The sequence below is a fragment of the Carettochelys insculpta genome, chromosome 7 (assembly GCF_033958435.1).
Source record: "Carettochelys insculpta isolate YL-2023 chromosome 7, ASM3395843v1, whole genome shotgun sequence".
In the NCBI taxonomy this organism is placed as follows: Eukaryota; Metazoa; Chordata; order Testudines; family Carettochelyidae; genus Carettochelys; species Carettochelys insculpta.
The window spans coordinates 69757203-69777675 of record NC_134143.1 but is presented as its reverse complement, the minus strand read 5'-3'; the positions used below and the strand labels follow the sequence as shown (position 1 = coordinate 69777675).

General features: G+C 49.3%; 1 protein-coding gene across 1 annotated transcript in view; it reads left to right on the top strand.

The window, feature by feature from the left end:
* The first annotated feature begins 7018 nt into the window (after nt 1-7018).
* SORCS3 (sortilin related VPS10 domain containing receptor 3) overlaps nt 7019-20473 on the top strand; it is a 477486-nt gene continuing 464031 nt past the window's right edge. The window contains exon 1 of the mRNA XM_074999210.1: nt 7019-7750. Within this exon, the coding sequence (XP_074855311.1) occupies nt 7019-7750 (732 nt within the window). The remainder of the gene's footprint in view (nt 7751-20473) is intronic.

The window sequence follows — 20473 nt, the reverse complement described above, 5'->3', positions numbered from 1 at the left end:
AAGATTCGCCCAGAAGGGACATTGATCATCTTGGTGGCACCGGCATGGGCCTGTCAGCACTTGTACTCGACCCTCCTGCACCTTTCGATCCGCAAGCTGACGACGTTGCCGATCTGGCCGGACCTGCTGATGGAGCAAGAGGGGATACTGGAACATCCCAGCCTCCAGCTGCTGCACCTCACAGCGTGGATGCTCCATGGCTGAGGGACTGGGAGCTGACCTGTTCGGATCCCCTAAAGGAAGTATTGTTAAATCGTAGAAAACCCTCCACGAAGGTGACGCATTTGGCTACGTGGAAAAGGTTTGCGGTGTGGGTGTCTCACAGAGGGCTGTCTCCCTCGCAATTCCCCATCCTGTTGATTTTAGATTACCTGTGGGGTCTGGTACAGGAGGGCTTGTCCCTCTCCTCGGTTAGCTGCTATCTCAACCTGTCACCTGGGTCATGTAAAGTCTGCTGTGTTCTCTGACCCTGTAATCAAAAGGTTTCTGAAAGGTTTAGAAAGAATCAAGCCCCCATGGGATCTCAATTTGGTGTTAGCCAAGCTTATGGGGGCCCCCTTTGGCCCCCTGACTACTTGCTCCCTGCTGTTTCTGAGTTACAAAACAGCGTTTTTTGGTGGCAATCACCTCAGCCTGGAGCGTGTCTGAGTTGAGGGCACTTTCAGTGGACCCCTTGTACACAGTGTTTTACAAGGATAAGGTTAGGCTGAGACCTCTCCCCATGTTTTTACCTTAGGTGGTCTCCGCGTTTCATGTTAACCAAGACATTTCGCTACTGGTATTTTACCCAAAGCCCCTGTGGGAGCAGTGGTTACATACCTTGGACGTTAAAAGGGCGCTGGCCTTCCACATGGATAGGACTAGGCCCTTTAGAAGAACTCAGCAACTCTTTGTGGCAGTCACTGATAGGATGAAGGGCCTTCCGGTGTCCTTCCAGCAGATTTCCTCCTGAATAGTGGCATGCATCAAGGAGTGTTACAAGCCCACGGGGGTTCCTCCCCTGCTCACTCCACTAGGGTGCAAGCATCTTCTGTGGCGTATTTGGCACAGGTGCCTATCCAGGACATCTGTAGGGTGGCCACTGGGTCATCAATTCATATGTTTACAGCACATTATGCTTTGACACAGCACACACGGGAAGACGCTGTGGTGAGCAGGGCTGTCATGCAGTCCGTTTGGGGCTCTGACCCCACCTTCTAGGCATTGGTTTGTATTCACCCAACTTGGAATGGACATGAGCAATCACTCGAAGGAGAAAAGACAATTACCTGTTCTGTAACTGGTGTTCTTCGAGATGTGCTGTTCATATCCATTCTAAAACCCTCCCGCCTTCCCAACTGTTGGAGTAGCTGGCAAGAAGGAACTGAGGAGACGGGGAGGGGGCTGGGCGGTGCATATGTTGGTCACCATATTGGTGCCACTCCAGGGGGGTGCCACACCGACCCTATGGCTACTGGCTAGGGCAAAAAGCGTCCAGTGATAGGGTGTGCACCAGCGCACACCCAACTTGGAACGGACATGAGCAACACATCTGGAAGAACACCAGTTACAGAACAGGTAGCTCTCTTTTCTTAGCAGTTAGTACAGATTGAACCTCCCTGGCCTGGGACTCTGGTCTGACAAGACCATGGATGTTGCTGGACCAGCGAGCCCTGGCAGCAAAGTGCTGTTAGCTGGGAGCCTGGCTGGAGATCCAGGAGTGAAGCTAGTCCAGCGGCTGGTGGGCTAGCGGCTGAGGGTCCAGAATAGAAGCTGGTCTGTTGGCCAGGGAGTGGTGGCCTTGAGCCCAGCCAGGGACTGGGAGCAGAGCTAGTCCAGAAGCCTGGGGGAAAGGAGTCTGGCCAGGGCCAGCCGTGGACCCCTGTGGTGGGGACCAACAGCTGGGTCAGCAGCCATATGAGGGGCACCTGACTAGAAGGCTGGTGGCCTCCAGAGAGAGCCCATAGGCCGGCCACAGAGGTGCCAGAATTGACCTCCCCTGGCCCGTCAAACTCCTTCATTTGGGACAGGTCAGGTGCTAATGGTGCTGGACCAGGGAGGTCCAACCTGCAGAAGGGAAAAACACAATTAAGTCATTGTCAATCCATCCAGTAGAGGGCAAATGTTACACTCACACGCGCACTCTCTTGTTCCTGCAGTACTAGACTAGAAGTACAAAGCACCGCTTTTTCTTTCACTTAGACAATGGAGCAATTACTCTACTCTTCTTCCAAGTCAAGACATTAGGGGGCTGACAAACAGATGGTTTTAATGAGGTTTTGTACAGTCAATAGCAGTGTTGTCTTTAACTCATACTGAATTTTGTTACATGTACCACTACACAGGTGGAGGAAGCAGGGATGTGGCGGGTCTTACAGCACTCACAGGTTTTGCAACCAGCTTCCCCTTTCTTCAGGGCTGGTCTCACTGCTGGCTTCTGCCAGCCCCATGCACTTTGCTGGCCCCTAGGGTCCTGCCACCATGGGCTCTTCCAGCCCCTTGGGGAGCCACTGGCTCCACCTGCCCTTAGGGTCCCATCACCTGTCTGTCCCGTGGGCTCAGGTGGCCCTCAGAGTTCCACTATCCTTCCAGCCCACCAGCTGCCAGGTCTCACAAACTCTGCAGCTGCCCAGAGCTGTGGGCCCAGCCTGTGGTGGTGAGGGTTACAGCAATGTAGTCTGGTCTGTGTGTTCCAAGTGCTTTGGCAACCCAATCTCAACAAGTCTAAATGGGGCAGGGGTGCTCAGCACCCTCACCTCAAAAATAGGTCCAGCATCACTATGCTTCTGTGGTGACAAAGAGGTGTTTTGTGACACATCACCTTCATATTGGTGCACATAATAAACCTCCTGGGGTGGGGCTGGAGCCAAGAGTTTCTGAGTGTGGGAGTGGGCTCAGGCTCGGGGCAATGGTTTGTGGCAGGGGGGTCTGGTTCACCCAGGCCAGGAAGGAGGTGTCTGGGCTATCAAGGTCATGGCAGGGGGCTCTGGGGCCATGGTGGCTGGGTCTCGGTAGGGTGGCTGTGGAGCTGGGATGCTCCGGTTGTGGTAGGAGGTCTCTTGGCTGTTTGGCTTGCAGCTGGGAGTCTAGGGCCAGGCTGCCCAGACAGTGGTTGCATCCAGGCAGAGGTGCTGGGTTCAGGCTTTCTTTTCCCGGCCATCGCAGGTTGGAGGCTGGGGTAGGTTGAGGGTGGAGTAGCCCTCTTCCTCCTAACTAGGCAGCTCTGTGGCTGCTTGACTTACAGGGAACTTAGGTAACCAGGTGCCCAGGAAAGTTTCCTGTTTGTTTTTTAACAATGGCAGAAGATACATTACATACACATTACATATACATTTTCCAGATTTTCTTTTGAAAATCTGGCCCTTTTCTAGATACCTAAATGGGAACTGAGCTCTCTTGAAACTCTCCCCTGGCGAGTGCTGGCTACATGGAAAATTAAGCTCTGAAAATCTAATCTTATATGTACAAGCTGTAGTTTCAATTTAAGTAACCTCAGTGGGGCATAACTGAGAGTGGGCACAAGAGCTGGGAGAATGTGCAAAAAAAAATAATTGAATGAAAACACAGATATTCACCCTGACAATGTTCACCTTCCCTTTAATTCATGGCTCACAACACATGTACAAGTAACATTGTAATTTGCAAGAATGTTCATAAGTAATGAAGATATCTTGGATACCTGAGGAAATGTCTTTTCATGAGCTTTTGTGTCAGGAGCGTCTGTCTGTCCCAGGTTCTGAACACCTTTTCCTTCTCTTTCTGAATGTTTGTCAAGTCAGATAGCAGAAGGGATAACATCTAGGCCCACAGTCTCCTGCATTGCACGTAAGTGCCTAAATACCTTCAGAACATATAAATTGCCCTACTAGGTTAGACCAAAGGTCCATCTAGTTCATTGTTCTGTCTTTTGACAGTGGCCACTGCCAGGTGCTTTAGAGGGACTGAACAGACCTGGTAATAATCATCATATGATCCACTCCTGAGCCTCTGGGACAGTAAGGAATAAGTAATAGATTTCAAGAATATTTTGTTGGTCTAACAATTTTAAATGATGAACGAATCTGCAATACATTAGATTAAAATCTGTCTACGTGTAATTCTCAAACAGGTAAAAGGAATGATGTATGTGTTGTGGATTGTTAATCAAGCTCTAATGGTGACTGTTCCAAGGTGTCCTCTACACATTTTGTTTGGGGATCTTAATTTAGTGCAGAATGCTTAGGATGCAGACAGGAAGACATAACCCGTTATCCCACAAGATTCTATGAGCAGGTGACTAATCTGTGTCCCCATTGCTGGGTGTTAACCCCATTTCCTTTTATGATGCAGATGAGTACCTGCATTCTTCCTTTTCTGTTTGGAATTGCACACTTGATTTCTATCAGAAATGGGAGGAATGGGACAGTGGAGAACAGGGAATTGCATTGCTGATATATTTCTCCCAACTGCATCTAAAAATGATGGATTAATTTTTAAAGAGCTCCTTCCCCTCCTGCAGTAACATCTTTGTGTGTGTGATATCACATTTGTGTGAGTGTAGCAACTGTATAGATATGTGATCTCACCAATATACTGTCATGTATGTGTTTATATATAAATTCCCTCTAAGTCATGTATTACTTTGGTATCTCTCTGCTCCCACTCAAATGAAATGTCAGCTCCTAAACGTTTTGGCACACAGCTTTGAAACCTAATAGAATCCAAACCAAAAATAACATGATCTGAAGTTGATTTGCCTTACTATCTCCCGTTTCCCCAACTCCCACTTATTGGGATTTCACATTAATTAAAATAACTGTGTCACTGTGTTTACAACAAAATATATATATTTAGAGTTGTTTCCAAGCGCTCTGGCTGGCTGCAGGGAATTTTAATAGGCAGGGTAACCAATGGATACAACTGTCAATTTCACCTAGGCCTTGTGAGTTTCACTCTTCCTCTGGGGGTCTGAAGAGGCTGGAGAGTGGTGCCCGTGAAATAATCTCGGTAGAGTTGCCAGTTTTCCTGCATCATTGTTACCTGTGGAGGAAGGGGACAGGGGAAGTGTTCGGAGAGACTAGGGAGCTAGGACAACACGCGAACAGGGGGCTCCTTTCCTTCCCCACTCCCTGCAGAGGCAGTTCGCTACCGTGTCCAAAAGGAGTCGCCGTGTTACACAATTGCAGCAGCCAGGCAGGGCAATGGGACGGCTGGGAGAAGGAGAGACTTGGTGTGGCGTGATCTAAACCAGCAGAAGCACGGGGCAGATTCTCAGTGCGCGTCTCTCTCTGCTGAGCTCTCTAGTTATGCACCAAACTTGGCTTCCGCGGAGAGAGGCTGTAACATTATCTATGGTGTTTTACCACGACTCACCCTGCAGCTGAGCAGCCCGCGCCCACTACTCGAGGCAGGCACAGCCCTGCCTGGGCAGGGCCAGAAATTAATGTCTCTCTTCCCCTCCCGCCCCGGCAGCTCACCGGGCCATTGCAAAGCAAAGGAAAAAAGCCCCCCCCCCTCGCCCCCGCGTTGGGGGGAAGCGGCAAAGCCTCCGCCCCCAGACCCAGTTACTCCCACGCGGCGTGTGCTGCTGCGGAAGGGGGAGAGGGGTCCTGGCTCGGGCGGGATTTGATCGCCCTCGGAAATACGAGTGGGGCTCTCCCCGCCGGTTCCTCTGTCGGAACAAAATCCCGGAGCTCTCCCAGCCACCTGCCTCTGGGGAACGCGGGTGAGAGTCGCTCACCTGCGGGCGTCTCACGACTCGCACCGCGGATGAGAGCCCGGGTGAGCCCCCACCCCCAGCGGGATTTGGGGGCGCGCATTCCGGGCGGGGTACAGAGCGGGCTGCCCAGGCAAGCGCGGAGCTTGCCAGTCTGCCCCTGTTGCATGTCAGCCGGCACACGTGGGCCGGGCGTCCTGGGGCTGTTTCTTACCCGCACACGTGGGGCTGCGGGTCGGGGAACTCCGGGGGTTTCCCCCCCGCTAGATGCGTTGCGTTGTGATCATGTAGACAGACCGACAGCCACAGGCGCCGGCCCTCTGCGCGGGTGTGTGGGCGCGGTCAGGGTCTCTGTGGGGAAACGGCGGGTGATCCGTGGTGTGTGTCTAGCGACCTATGGAGATGAACACACGGACACGTCAGGCGCGGGAGCCATTGCTCGGTCTCTGCAGCGATCCTGCTTTGTGATCCTGCATGCGTCCCCCTCGCTTTCTGTCTGCCCGGTGTCCCTCTGTCCGTCTGTGGAGACAGAGCGGGGGGAATGTGTGTGTACACACACACACGGAATTCACTCGCTCTCTCCCCGTGTGTCCCTCTGTGTGTCGGTGGGGACAGAGTGGGTGATATTTCTATAACAATTGTGTGTGTGTGTGTGTGTGTGTGCGTACATACACACACGTATAATCTCCCACACCCGATTCACTCGCTCTGTTCCTGTCTGTGGAGATGATCTCTCTATAGCAATTATCTATCCATCCATCCACACGCTACATATGAAGAAATATATCATAGCAGTATCTCTATCTACACACACACACTCATACATTTCTCCTGACCCCCCCTCTCACACACACACACACACACACACTCACACACACACGAGGTCGTGAGAAATACCAGGCGACCCTTCTGGAGCTCTTTTATCCTCTGCGCCCCCCCCCCGCAGGATTCCGCCCTTCAGCCCCCCCCCCCCCCCAGCCCTTCCAGCGGCCGCGCCGCGTGGTTGGTGCGTCGCTCGTACATTTCAGGCGCGCCGCTTGGCTGGGGCCGCGGCTCCTCCTTCCCCCGCGCGGTGTAACCCGCTCACTTGATCAAACCCTGGAACGTGAACAGTGTCACTGAAAAGCACTTTTCAAAAAAAAAAAAAAAAAAAAACCCACCCACCGACAGTAACGAGCCGCTCCGACTGCCGGGCGAGAGTTGGGCTTTTTTTGCCCGCCTGGTCACCGTCTCCGAGGCTGAGAAGGGGAACGAGAAGAGCCGCTGCAAATAATTCTCCTCCTCCTCGCCCAGCCCCCCTCCCCTGAAAGAGCCCCCCCAGGCCCCCGACCCCGCCGGCGAGGCATGGAGAGGGGCACCGGCTGGTACCCCGCCTGCCGCGCCGCCCGGCCCGCCTGGACATGGCTTTTGCTCTTCACTGGCTGTCTGACCGGCGCTGAAATAACTTGCGGGACCTGCTCAGCTGCACCGCCAGCCCCGTCGCTTTCCTCCTCCCGGGAGAAGGAGCCGCTGCAGCCGCGGGGCCCCCTGCCTTGGCCGGGGAGCCGGGCGCGGCGCTCCGCCGGGGACGATGCCCTGCTGCAGAAGAAGCCCGGCGGAGGATGGGGCGTCGGGGACCGGGACGCCGCGGAGGAGCCGCCGGTTGTGCTGCTGGACGAGGACCCGGGCTTGGGATGGGCTGGAGCGGCGGTAGGGGCCGGGCAGCGCTCTGCAGTGGCGAGGGGGAGCGCCCCAGCCGCGGCCCGAGGCCGGGCGGAGGGGCTGCCGCCCGGAGCTGCCGAGGAGGGAGGCGGCTGGCCGGGGACTGGCAGCAGCTCCCACCCCCCACGGCCCAGGGCCCGGCGGAGCAGCGGGGGCCGCCGGCGCTTCGCCCCGGACCACGGCGGAGGGGGCGCCCCGTGGGCGGAGGGGCCGAAAGCCCCGCGCGGGGCTCCAGCCAAGGGCTCCCGGGAGGAAGGGAAAGGGGCCAAGCTGCGAGGCGGCGAGGAGCTGCGGCTGAGCAGCACCACCTGCGCCCTGAGCGGGGACTCGGCTCACAACCAAGCCATGGTGCACTGGTCCGGCCACAACAGCAGCGTGAGTAGCCCTGGGGCCGCGGGGCGTGCGCCCAGTCGCAGCCGGGGTCCAGCGGCCGCGGCGGGGGAGCGGGGCTGGGACCTGCCGCCGCCGCCGCTTTGGCGCCAAGTGGGGGAAAGTTCGGTCTGGGGAGAGGCGGGAGAAGCCACAACCAAAGCGCCGGAGCCCTCGCGCGTGGCGGGCGGGCAGGGGGAGACCCGGCGGCGGGCTGGACGGGCGGCAGGGGAAGTTAGAGCGGAGGGTTTCTCTGGACCTCATCTCCCTCCCTCTCCACCGGTAGGAGCGAAGGGGAGAGACTCCCCCTGGCGCGGCCGCCCCAGCCCTGCCTCCGCCCGGCAGACTTTCCTTCCGCCGTTTCTCTTTAAATGGGCGATTTCTCCCTTCCGTGGGCCCGCGCGGGGGGAAAATAACGCCGGGCGTTGAAACCCCGACACAGACACGCCCGTGGGTGTTTGGATGCTCTGCCTGGTCCCGTCAAACCCGCCCGGAGGCGTTCGCGGAGCTGTAAACTGAGCGGGTTTGAAGCAGCAGCGAAAGGAGGCGAAGCACGATCCCGAAAAGCGATGGCCGTGGAAAGCCTCCTCCCCGCCCCACCCCACCCCGGCAATAAATGACCAATTTGAAAATTAGTTGAGGCAGCCGGGAAAGTTTGCGCTGGGTCTGTGCAATAGTTTGTGCCAAAAGGTGGCGCTCTTGAGCAACTGGCCAGAGCCTGTCTGCTGGAGAGAGCAATGAAAGGCACATTGTTATGTTAGCAACTGCTGCCCCTCCCTAGCTCCTATAATACTCCCCGGACAGCCATCAGGGAATATCAATTTTATTTTAACATGATATAAGATATATTAGTTCTCCTGCGCCATAAAGCCTGAAAGCAGGCGTAATTTAAAGGATTCAGGAAAGCCTTACAGAGGGTGACACAGTGCCCATTATTTTGATGATTACAGCTAGTCACTGCCTTGAAAATACCACTTTGACTGCTTGGCCTATATTGAAAATGTGCAAAACACAATTAGAAGTATAAAGTGGAATGTCCAGAGCTGAAAATTATGTTACCCCCAGGGCTGAAGGATCATTTGGAGCCTGCTTAGTGAATGTATCAGAGCTAAGTGATGTGCAATTCAGGCATCTCCTTATGCTTTTCTGAATCCAAGTTTCATCTCATAGTTATTTATTTTTTACTTACCTAATCATGCTGACAGCAAGCTAGATGTTAACTAGATTTATCCAGCTTTTAAAGGTACCTGAGTTTGTGAGACATGAATTCCATCATAACTTATGATGAAAACAAATATTTATTGAAAGCTGCCTGTGGTCTATTTTAGCATTACATTGTCAGTATGAGTCTTTAAAAATGCATGGAGGAATGTAGTGAAAAAAAATCAGTCAATGAACACTGGTTCTTTTTTTCATTTCAGTGCTGAATTGAAGGAGGCTCAGCATAAGGAGATAGCATATAGGCTTCTAATAGTTATTTGTATTTCTTCTTCAATTAGCACAGAGGACTCGATAAAGGTTTTTTCAAGGTACATTTCAGAAAGGGATTTAAAAATCTTCATTGCTTAGCTCTCTCTGGTAGAAATGTGTCATTTAAATAAGTAGCTTTGTTTGTTTTTTAACTTGTGGACACTGATAAGGATAATAAAGACGTTCAGATTGTTCAGGGCTTTTCACTAAGGTTTTGCCTGTGTCATGACACTGTGCATGGAAACCTTTTGGCTACTTTGGGGCTGTGTTTACTGGTGTCTGTGGAACTGACAAGCATGCATCCTAATGAATAGTAGTGTTTAATAACTATTAGTGTTACTAATAGTGTTCCATGGTTTGTCAAATGTGGGGTTTGGTACCGAGAGACTCAGTTTTCTTTACTGTTCCTTTTCGGGAATGCTTCCTATAACTTCTCATTCATTATTATAGATTTTTAAAGCAGTATATTGTGCAAGACTGTAGGCAAAGTTAACTGTTTGAACTTGACGCTGTATGGAGGTACTTTCATATATTACCAGGGACAGGCAGATACAGTGCCTGATATTGCACTGCAGTCCTACGTCTACTCAATTTTGCAGTTGGGTTGAATACGGTACAAAGGGGTCAAGCAATTTGCCCAGGGTCACACAATGAAACAGTAGTTTAGCGGAGATTAGGGCTAAGGAGTTATGGTATCTCTGACCACCCAGGCCAATCACCTATAAAAACCTTGGCAGTAGAGATAGGACTGCAGGAAAGGAAATTGGAAATACAAGCAGGACATTAACTCACGTCCCGTCATTGTGCTGGAACTCTTCAAGCAGTGAGGCGGGCATGTATATGTGATTCAGTTCTCAGTCTATCAAAGCAATGAGTACTGAAGTGGGATACACTTCCCCCTCTTGTTCTCCTTTGCATTGATTGAAAATCTGATCTTTCTTGCCTGGGAGAGGGGGTAGTTTTTTATCAGTAAAAAATTGTTTAGTGAGACAGCAAATTTCAAAGCAAACACTTGTGGTGGGAGGTTCTTAAAACCCAACTGATTTTCAGAGTGAGAAGAAAATACAGTAAATAAAAGGATCAGGATGTTGGTTGGGAATATAAATGAATCTCAATCTTGTTCTCAAAGGAGAGAGACCTGCAAATTCAATGCCTTGTGTTATTCAGGATTTTTGATAAGCTGCTTCAGTTTGGTTTTAAAAAGAGAATTTCAGTGTCACCAGAAAAATCAGACTCTCCAGGGTCAAACTTTTGTTTTCTGTGTTTCTGCACAGGAAAGGTGGTCCTGAGCCACAAAGGGCTGGGAGCCAGGAGATCTGGGTCCTGCTCTTGTCCTTGCCTTGTGTAACCTTGTGCAAGACTCTTAGTGACTCTGTCTTGTCTTCCATGTGGAATCAGGCTCATGCCTCCCAGAAAGAGTAACTGTTTATAAAACACAGAGGTCCTCTGATGGCAACTGCTGTGGAAGTACAAAATGTTATCGATGCATGGGGGTGGGTGTTGCAGACACTCTATGCACTTTCATTAAGGGTAACTTGGAGTGACATAAGTTACCGTGTTTGTAAAAGGGAGGATTTTACATTGGCTAAAAGGCAGACTTTTTTATTGGTAAATTGGGATACCCTAGAGAACAATTTATTGAGAGGTGCCACTGAAGTTGCTTCACTCCAGGGATGAGTAGTGCAACTGTAAGCCAGAAGAAAAAACTCATTGGAAAGGCTTTTGGAAAATTCTGGGGGCAAAAAATTGGGGAAAATTTTGCTAACATCTTTTGGGGGAAAAAACACAGGACACAAATATGGTGTTAGTTGAAAATTTGTATCTTTGAACTTTCAGTCACCCAATCTTGCTCCTCCTTTTTTTTTTTTTAACTCCCATCCCCTCCATCTGTCTGAGTGTTTTCATTGCTCCAATTTCCACTCATAAGAGACTTTCTCCTCCCTGTGGAAATTACTTCATCTGCTGGATTTTTCTAACTGTCCTTTCCTCTCCCAGACTTCTGTGCTGGGGAACTAAACCATTCCATATGAAGCTTGATGATTTGAGTCCTTATACCTTGCACCCTTAGTTCTGTGAGAGAGCCTTTCAGGTGACTCCAGCCAGCCCCAATGGATAAAACAAACCTCACTGGATGCCCCTCCTGAAATTCTCGCCATTGAAATAATAGTTGAGACCCTCACCACCATCTATCAGAGTTAACATCTACTTTGAGATGAACCAGTTCACACCTCCCTAAGATTTACTGCTTCATTCTGTTTGCAGACTGACAAAGACTGAACTGCAGTGGTTTAGACCCAGAAGGGGTTTTCTACACAAACAGAAGAATTTGAAACTTAATCTTTGAAGTTTTTTGTTCGTTTTTCTTTCCAGAAAACATGAAAAATATCAATTTTCCATGCAGAGATTATGCATGGGTACACCCTAACTTCGCTCAAGAGCACAAAATGTAGCTGTGCTTGTTGGTAGCAGGCCCTGTACTTGGGATTGGTGTAGCTGAAATTACTGTGGGTGACTGGAGTAAATGATCCAGAAGTTCTTTTCATGCTTTATCTGCTCTGGCTCATGTACATACAAGTTCCACACAAAACCTAGAAGCAGGTGGTATAAAAATTTGCATTGCTGTCAGTTCTTATTTGGGAGTGACTCTAACAAATGCCTTTTGCAAGAATCTGCTGCGATTGCCAAGCTGGCTAGAGCATTGGCCTTGTAAACCCAGGGTTGTGAGCTCAACTGTTGAGGGGGCTGTTCTAGGGCAGGTTAGATATATAAAAAAAACAAACAAACTGTCATCAGTGGCGATAAGTCCTACTGTGCGGGCAGGGGACTGGACTCCATGACCTCTCAAGGTCCCTTCCAGCTCTGTGAGATATGTATATCTCCACATTTCCAATACAGAGATATTGCACACTTTGACAATGGTGACTTGCAAGTAGAGCAGTGTGGTGGCTGCAATGTGTACTAGGTGGTTTTTCAGTAACGTGCCTAACAATGCAGCATGTGGTGGGGAGAAAATAAGTGGGAACTATTTATAATTCTTAGTCTGGAAATCCAGGCTTTGGCTATCAGGATTACTACTGGAGTGTTCCACTTGGGCTCCATTCTAAAATATGTGCTCCTAACCGGTGAGCTAGTGACAGATTAATTGTATTGCACTTGAGGTGTTTTAATTGCTGCGCTTACCAGATTTTTTGTCCAATAGCTTTTGGCTATAGATGGTAGTCTCATCACCACTTGAATCAGCTTCCATGTCACAATATCTTAATGCATTTCCCTTCTCTGCTACTCCTCATAGTGAATTCTGGCACTCAAATAATTCTCTGGGAGTTTGCCAGAAAATAAAATAAGTTTTTAATTAATATTTCAAGGGGGCTGGAGAAATAAAAATGGAACGCTGACATAGTGTAATTGTTTTTGAGGTTTGTGTTGTGTCATTAGCGCATGGGAAAAGAGCCTGAGGAGATTTCCGTCCAATTACTCATCTCCAGGCTGGTTTCACTGAAAACTTGGATTGATATCTCATGGAAAGAAACTGGAAGGAGTTTGCTGCTACATTCCTTATGTGCTGCCTCTGAACCTGTTCAAGATTGCCAATGTTCTTTCCCCACAACCTAGTTAAAGTCACAGGCCACACTTGCTAACCCTCTGTTTGAAAAGTGAAGTCTTTCAGTTTTCTGTTTGCTGTCAGTTTCATGGTGTAGTTCAAGGTGTAGTTGGGTGCACTAGGAGTGCAGGATGGGGGTTATGATTTGTAGTGATTCAAAGGTAGACAGAAACAATTATGTGTTCAAGAAGAAGAGTCACAGACCTGCAAAGAAGAGTGACTTGGAAGATGGTTTCAGTTGGATAGAGAAAGGCTGTTCTCCTCAGCCAGATAGGTAAGACAGAAACAGGTATGTTCTGTATTCTAGGTAATATGAAAATAAATCAGATCACAGAGCAGAGTTATAACTGGATGTGTCGGTGGAGATTTTGAGTAATAATACAATAGTAACATCTGGGCGGGGCTGACTCAGCCAGAGATGTGCTGGTAACAAGGACTATAGGATCAGGTCATTCAAGCTTTTTATGCCTCAGTGGACTCATTTGTAAAATGGGGGATAGAAATACTTGCTGATGTGATTCAGGTGTCTGTTGTAACTGGTGGCATACGGAGGTAGATCTGAGTTAGCTTTGGGTTTGAGGCTGACCTGGAGATTGGATTTTAGTGTGGAGATGGTAAGGATCTCAAACTCATACTAGGCCAGTTCTGGATTTGTAAGTAAGTCCAACTTGTAGGAGCAGTTGGGATTTGCTCAGATTTAAAATGAATTGGGTTTGGGTTTCAGGTTCCACATTAGGCCTGCCCTGAGTTGTCAGGATCAGTTAACTTGCAGTGACTTGGGAGTTGGAATCATTACAGGGTCAAATCCTATGATGGTAGAAAGTCCACAATGGGGCAGAAGTAGCTCCATTGAAGTCACTGGGCCAATTTATACTGGCTGAAGATCTGGCCTAGAATGTTTCATGCTGCTGTGGATGAAGGCGCTGGAGGGGACAGAAGGATCTTTGGAGGCTATGCAGCTTCTGCATCCCATGGAGCTTTCTGCTGTGGCTTTCTGTTCAGGGGTTCCTGGGTAGGCAGGGGAGGTGGATGTATGGCCAGTGGATATGTGAACTTTCCTGATCCGCTAGATGGCAACTGTGCTGGGGGTTGAATACAAGAAGATATAGTAGCTGCAGTCAAATTGCACAGGTGTCCTGGACCCTGCATGGAGGGAAGGGAAGGATTCTGTTCACTTCCACGTACAGCATTTTCCTTTAACTGAAGTTTTCCTTGAGAGATGAGGATGTGGCCCTATTTTATTCATTACTCAGAGCCCCGATCCTCAGAGCACTGAGTGTACTCAGTTCCCACATCACTTTCATATGCCTCATCCCACCAGAGCCCACTCTGACTTTCACAGAGTACAAATTGCCCTTTAGGGTCCCCGACTGACATCTGGTTCAGCATCATCTGGCATAGGTTCCATGTGGCTGCCATGAATCAACCAAATAACAACCGGATGCCTTAGAAAGATGACTTTAATGAAAAGAAGATCCCCCCACAATAGTTAGATTTTGTTTTGCTTTATGGTGTTAGCCTGGCAAATCCAAGCTGTACAGTTGAGAAAATGAAATGCAGAGAACCTGTACAAAGATGATGTGATTAGATCAATGTACCTGTAGTTTTAAAAATAATCCTTGCCTGTGTGATAGCAGTTCCCTGTACTATTTTACTTGTCCTAATTTTATCTGATTGCTTGCCTTTTTCAGCTTGGATGATGAAACTAGCCTGGTCAGTTTCACCTTTAGTTTATAGTCCCATTTCACTTTCTGGTTTTCCTGCAGTGTCACAATGGGGTCGTGTGTGGAATCATACAAGTCAGGGCTCTGTTTTAAGTTGAGTTTAAAGATTTGTTAGTGTCCCTTTATTAACACACAGAACCACTCTTTACCTTAATGCACTAGGCTACCAAGGAATAATAAAATTATATTGGCATGATCAGAGAACTGGGAACCAGGTGTAGCTGGGATCTAATGCAGGCTCTGACTTTTCATGCTTTCTCTGTCCAACTGAAACCAATGTCCAGGTCATCTTTCCTTGCAGGTACTCCAGGGTCATAAGTACCAATAGGCTGCTGAACTTTATAAAGGTAAACAAAGAAAGGCATAAGTTACAGAATTGCAGCACTGTACATTTTTATTCTGAAATGGTGAGGATGTGACACTTCTCCCATTGAAATCAACAGGAACAAGATCCCCATCAGTAACATCCAAAGATTGCTGTGGCTGTTTTCTCCCTTATCCCTGGCTCTGAAACAGAAACAGCAGCCACACAGATCTGAAGAGCATCATGAGGCCTCATTGCCCAGAATAGCATCGCTTTTAATTAGCTCTAACATGACCCCATAGAACCGCAGGCAAAAGCTTTGGAAATTAGAGCTCTCGGCTTCTGCGGATTGAAAGCACATCCAGTGTGGAGTCTGTCACTAGAGGGAGTGTGGGCATTTAATAAAATGAAGTGAACTGCTGCAAAAATGGGGTGGGGAACATAGGGACTGTAAAATACATTATGGAAAATGGATGTTGCTAAAATATTAATACTGGAAATTCACTTGGCGCTGTTGACTCAGTGCAACTCCAGCTGTAAGAGGTTTTCATTGTACAGTGAGGTGAGCAGTCTTAGCACGTACCATTCTTGAATGCTTTATGCTCCCATTTTAGGTCCATTTTGTTGATGCTTCTGCTATCTTCTCCCCTTTGGTTTCTCTTTAATTACCTGCCTATGCCTGAAGATAGGATCTCAGTTGCTTGGGAAGCTCATACATGTCTGCTGCCCCAAGTCCTCACCTCCATCCTAAACCCTCTGCCTGCAAAATCTATAGTTTCTCCATAGCTGCTGCCTGTGATTGGATTGGAAAAGAAACGTGATTAACTTTTGGAGTGTTGGAGACAGACATCCTACTCTGAGCCCAGGGTGGGGAAGTCAGCTCCTCCTCAGTCCTTTGTACCAACCTGTGACCCTCCTCTGCCTGCTGCCAATCAAGTGACTCACCCACATATTCTCCTGGCTCCCTCTCTTGTTTCTTCACAGGAGGCAGGAAGATTCTTGATCCTGACCCTGGCTTTTTAGTATCACTGCAGGCCACTTCCTCTTCATGTCAACATCAACCCTGGCTGCCCACCTCTCCTGGTCTATGCCCTCTTCTGGGCAAGTGTAACCCAGTGAAAGGTGTGCATTATAGGTTAGGTCTGCCTCTGTGCATGGTTCTCAAAGGTTATGAGTCTCGGAGCCCCTCAGTTGGGAGTCGGAGCTCTTGAGCTCCAGAGAACTCTGGTTCCATCCCTGGTGTATTGGCCTAGATGGGGTCATCACACAGGCTTATCTTGCATCTGTAGCACTGCACTACCACTCTCTTCCCCTTTCCTCTGAGGGCAGGTCCACACTGGTGGTGGCACTTAGGGTACAGACACTGTATGACCCCGCCAGCCCGGGTATATACAGCAGTGTAGATACTGAGGCACTGCATAGGCAAGTGGAGAAAAACTCACCACATCCATAGTTGACATGCTCTCTTTGCACCCAAGTGGTACATCCCCCATCCACACTGCTGTTATTATCAGTAGAGCGTCCAGCTGCTTCCCTGCTGCCAGAGTATTTCCCTGATGCCTTTCATTACACACAGCAGTGTGGGCACCACCGGCCATTCACTGGATCACGTAGCTGTGTATACGCTACATGCCACTGCCAGCGTAGGCTGCATGGGGCAGGGGACAGAGTGGGATCAAGGGCTAAATAATTAATCACACATACCTCAAAGTGCAGAGGGACTCCAGGCAGGCAGAAGCTCATTACCTCATTGTAATTCATTGCCATGATGGGGGTGGGTAATGTTACCTTCACACTCTGGCCTTGGGGTTAAGACACTGACTTGGGAGATCTGGATTCGAGTCGCAGTAAAGCACTTCAGTCTCTCTGTGCAGCTCAGTTTCCCTCTCTGTAAAATGGATGATGAGGATGATCATCAGTGTAACACCTGGTATGTCCTCTCCATAAGAACTGTATATTAATTGGATTTTTGAATGTGGAAGCTTGCTCCAGCCACATCATGCATCAGCTTGCTATTACAGTTGTGTTGGGGGCCAGAGGAAGTGATAGAAGGACATGCTGAAGGCACACATGGAAAAGTGCAGCATCCGTCTTGACACTTGGGAGCACCTTGCCCAGGACTGTCCCCAGCGGAGAAGGGTAATCCATGAGGGGGTGGCGCAATTTGAGAGGCCCTGGCACAGTACTGATGAGGAGCGGCGGAGAAGAAGAAAAGAGCATCAGAAACTGCCCCGCGTCCCTCCAACAGCTACCGACACCTGTCCTGCCTGTGATAAGACCTGCGGCCCCAGAATCAGGATGACCAGCCATTAACGGACACACAAATTGGAGGGTGACATGAAGACATCCTACTCGTTATCGGGTGACCACCAAGAAGGAGAAAGTTTTATCCGTTAGAGTGGTAACATAATAGAGTTCAGCTGTTCTAATTATACACCCAAACCTCCCTTATCTGGGTGTCTCTGATCTGGGAATAGTTGGACTCTGGTGGGGGAGGAGGCAGCAGCTGTGTGGGCTGCTCCCCACCTCCCCTCTCCCCACAGGGTTCTGGGGGCATGGATGCAGGGCTGTTGCAGGGCTCTCTGGTGCAGGGTTAAAGGGCTCCTTGTGGTGGAGAGGTTGCCGGCGGAGCTCCATTCCCTGGCTGGCTTCCCTGCACAGCTGGAGCTCCCTGGCTGAGCAACATCCATTGTCCTGATGCCTGAGCAATGTTGCCAAACAAGAGAGTTTCAACCTGTACTTTAACAGTTGGCAAACAGTAAGAAAGAGACTGAGGGGGAGGGGAACTGGCCCGAGAGGGACCGTTGAACGGGGAGGGCGGGGCTGGCCCAAGAGGGATGCTGGCAGGGGCTGGCTCAGCAAGGGCTCCTGGGCTCTGGGCCTGCGCTGTCCCCACCTCACTCCTGCCCTGCATCTCCCCCCGCCAGAGTCTGAGGGTGAGTGTGTCTCACATCTGCCTCTGCCGCTAGCAGATAGGTCAGTGTGTCTTGTGTCCCCCCTTTTCCCATGGACAGATGGGAGGGCAGCCTGTGGACGGGGGGTTGGGGGTTGGGGCGTGCACCTTCCCCGCACCGGATGAGGGATGTTGTTGGACCAGAGAATCTGGGATAAGAGAGGTTCAACATGGAGTAAAATCCCAGACATTGTTAGCTATTTAAAAAATCTGGCTGCATGGAGATTTAAAGGCAGAAACAGTAAAGCTCTGCATCTCAATGTATTAATAAAGCTGTTAGAAGTAGGACTATTAGTGACTTTAAAAAGTGCCACTGGCGTGCAGACCGTGCATAGGGGTCAAAAGGTCACAGTTTGGCATTCCGCCTTGCTGAGCCCTGTCCCAGCCCATGGATGAAGTCTTTTGCCGTTGCATGGCTTTCTGGACCCCTTGTAAAATGAGCTGGGAGATGTTAGTCCTTTCCTTGAGTGATGGGGGTTGAGATGGAAGAATCCATCATTGCAAGCGATGGCTAATTGGTACCGTTAACTAGTCTTGGATGTCAAGCTCTGTAGCACCTGTTGCCATTAGAAGTTAAGCAGCTTATGAGCAATAGCATCTCTCTCTCTCTCTCTCTCTCTCTGTGTCTTAAAAGTAGAATACACATGGCTATGTCTTGGCTTTGTAAGGGCAATGAATAGTGGGCCAGATACTACCCCTAGTTAAACCCATGCTTAGCTGAGCAGAATCGGGTCTCTCTCTGTACTTCCTGCCTCCTTTATCTTTTAGCTCCTGATCTGACTTATTTAAATTTCAGTCAATGGGATAATACGGTTGAACCACAGAAGATGCTAAGAGATGTGGGGTGAGATGCGGGGAACAGAGGGACCAAGAGAGTAGAGATGTGTAAAATAATTGGTGATTTGCTGGGATGGGATGCCACAGCCCTTGCACTGATGAGCCAAAGGCATTGCCTGGGGATGGCCAATGGGATCAGGTCTCTGGATACCCATTGGCAGTTCAGACTATAAGGAGAAATAAATACCTATCTGTAAGCTACTTAGGGCAGGGCCTGTCTTTTCTTTATATGTGTGTGTACAGCTCTTAGAGTTCCCTGGCAGGGATCTGGGCTAAGTACTACTCCATTACAGGTAATCAGAGGCATTGCTAACTCATGTGAGCCCTAACAGGAATATTCTCCCTCCCCTCCTCCCCTCAATATAAAGCAAAATGATGAGTTGCTTGTTATCTTAACCAATTAGTTAGTGTGCCTACACCTAGTGCCAGCTCTGCCAATAGTCATCACCAGGTAACCATGGAGATTCTTGGTCACACGCATTGAGTTTGAAGGCATCACAAAAGAGGCAGCATGTTACCAGTGAGGTTGTGCAGCCTCTGATCTCTCTGTCATGGGCCAAAGATCAGAAGAGATCTGCTGGGATCAGATGACTGGGATCCTTCCCCGCTGGTATTTTCTGTTTCTCTGATACCTGGGTGTGTCCGAGTCTCCATTTGGCAGGATGCCAGTCAAGTTTGCTCATTTTCTTCTTAGCGGGCACTGGGCAGGTGGCCGTTTCCCTCCCACAAGCTGACTGTGAGTTGGGAATTCTCATGGACCAGGAGTGGTGGCCATGGAGAAGTCCGCAGAGATTTCAGGTAAATTAGTTATTTAAACCCTCTCTCTGTGGGATGACACTTGAGCCTGACTGCTGCTGCTTCATATTCCTCAGGCATTTGGGCTTTGCCAGCTCACGCTGGGGGTGGGGAAGGGTTGGTGATTGTATTTAATTGGAAAACAGATCCCAACCCCGAATCACAGTGGCGATGACCACCAGGGAATCCACCACTCCTTATTCCCAGGTAGCATTTCTCAGCAATTGTTGGAGCACCTGGAGTTGAATCTGAGCCAGGAGCAGAGCAGGAGGGATGTGATTGTGTGGGGTCAGCAGAACAGCAGTATGGGGCATGATCCATTCAGGACAGCTCTCACACAAAGATTGGGCACAAGATTCTATCATACTTATTTAGGTCAATGGAACTGAACAGGTCATCTGCACCTGCCTGGCCACATAAATTCCTGCCTGATTAACTAGAGCTATAGACTGCTGGTTAAGTAATTGATCTTGCCATGAGCTGAAGAGAGGGGAAATGGATGCCAGCACATCTGCATTTCCCTTTAAAGGGATGCAGTCACGATGAGAGTCCCAGGCCGCCAGCCACAGTCACTTGGAAGGGTTTTGCTCCAGTGGCTTCCAGTTCACACAGGTGTGAGTGATAGTCCAGTGACATACCATATATGATCAAAGTAATTTTACCTCCTAGCTATTAATAGCACTGGAGGTCTTTGAGAAAGACCGTATTTTTAAAGCCTCATTTACTTTGCATTGTTCATGCTATTTAGGTCCTCCCCCCATTTTACTGATAATGAGCCTTGGACACTGAAACTAGACTGTCAGGTTGCAAACAGTAGCAGAATGCTTCTGTGGTGGCATTCGACTTGGAACTGGAGGAGGAAGGCTTATGGTCTGCACCCTTTCTTTCAGCCCCACACCTCAAAATACCTAAAATCTTAAAAAAAAAGTGTCGCCACAATTTAAAAAAATGTTATTCACTTATGAGCTCATGCAGAAGACTATGCTTGAAGTCAGTGCTGTAAAAAATTGACTAAAGACTTGTTAACTAGGAAAAAGAAAGAGGC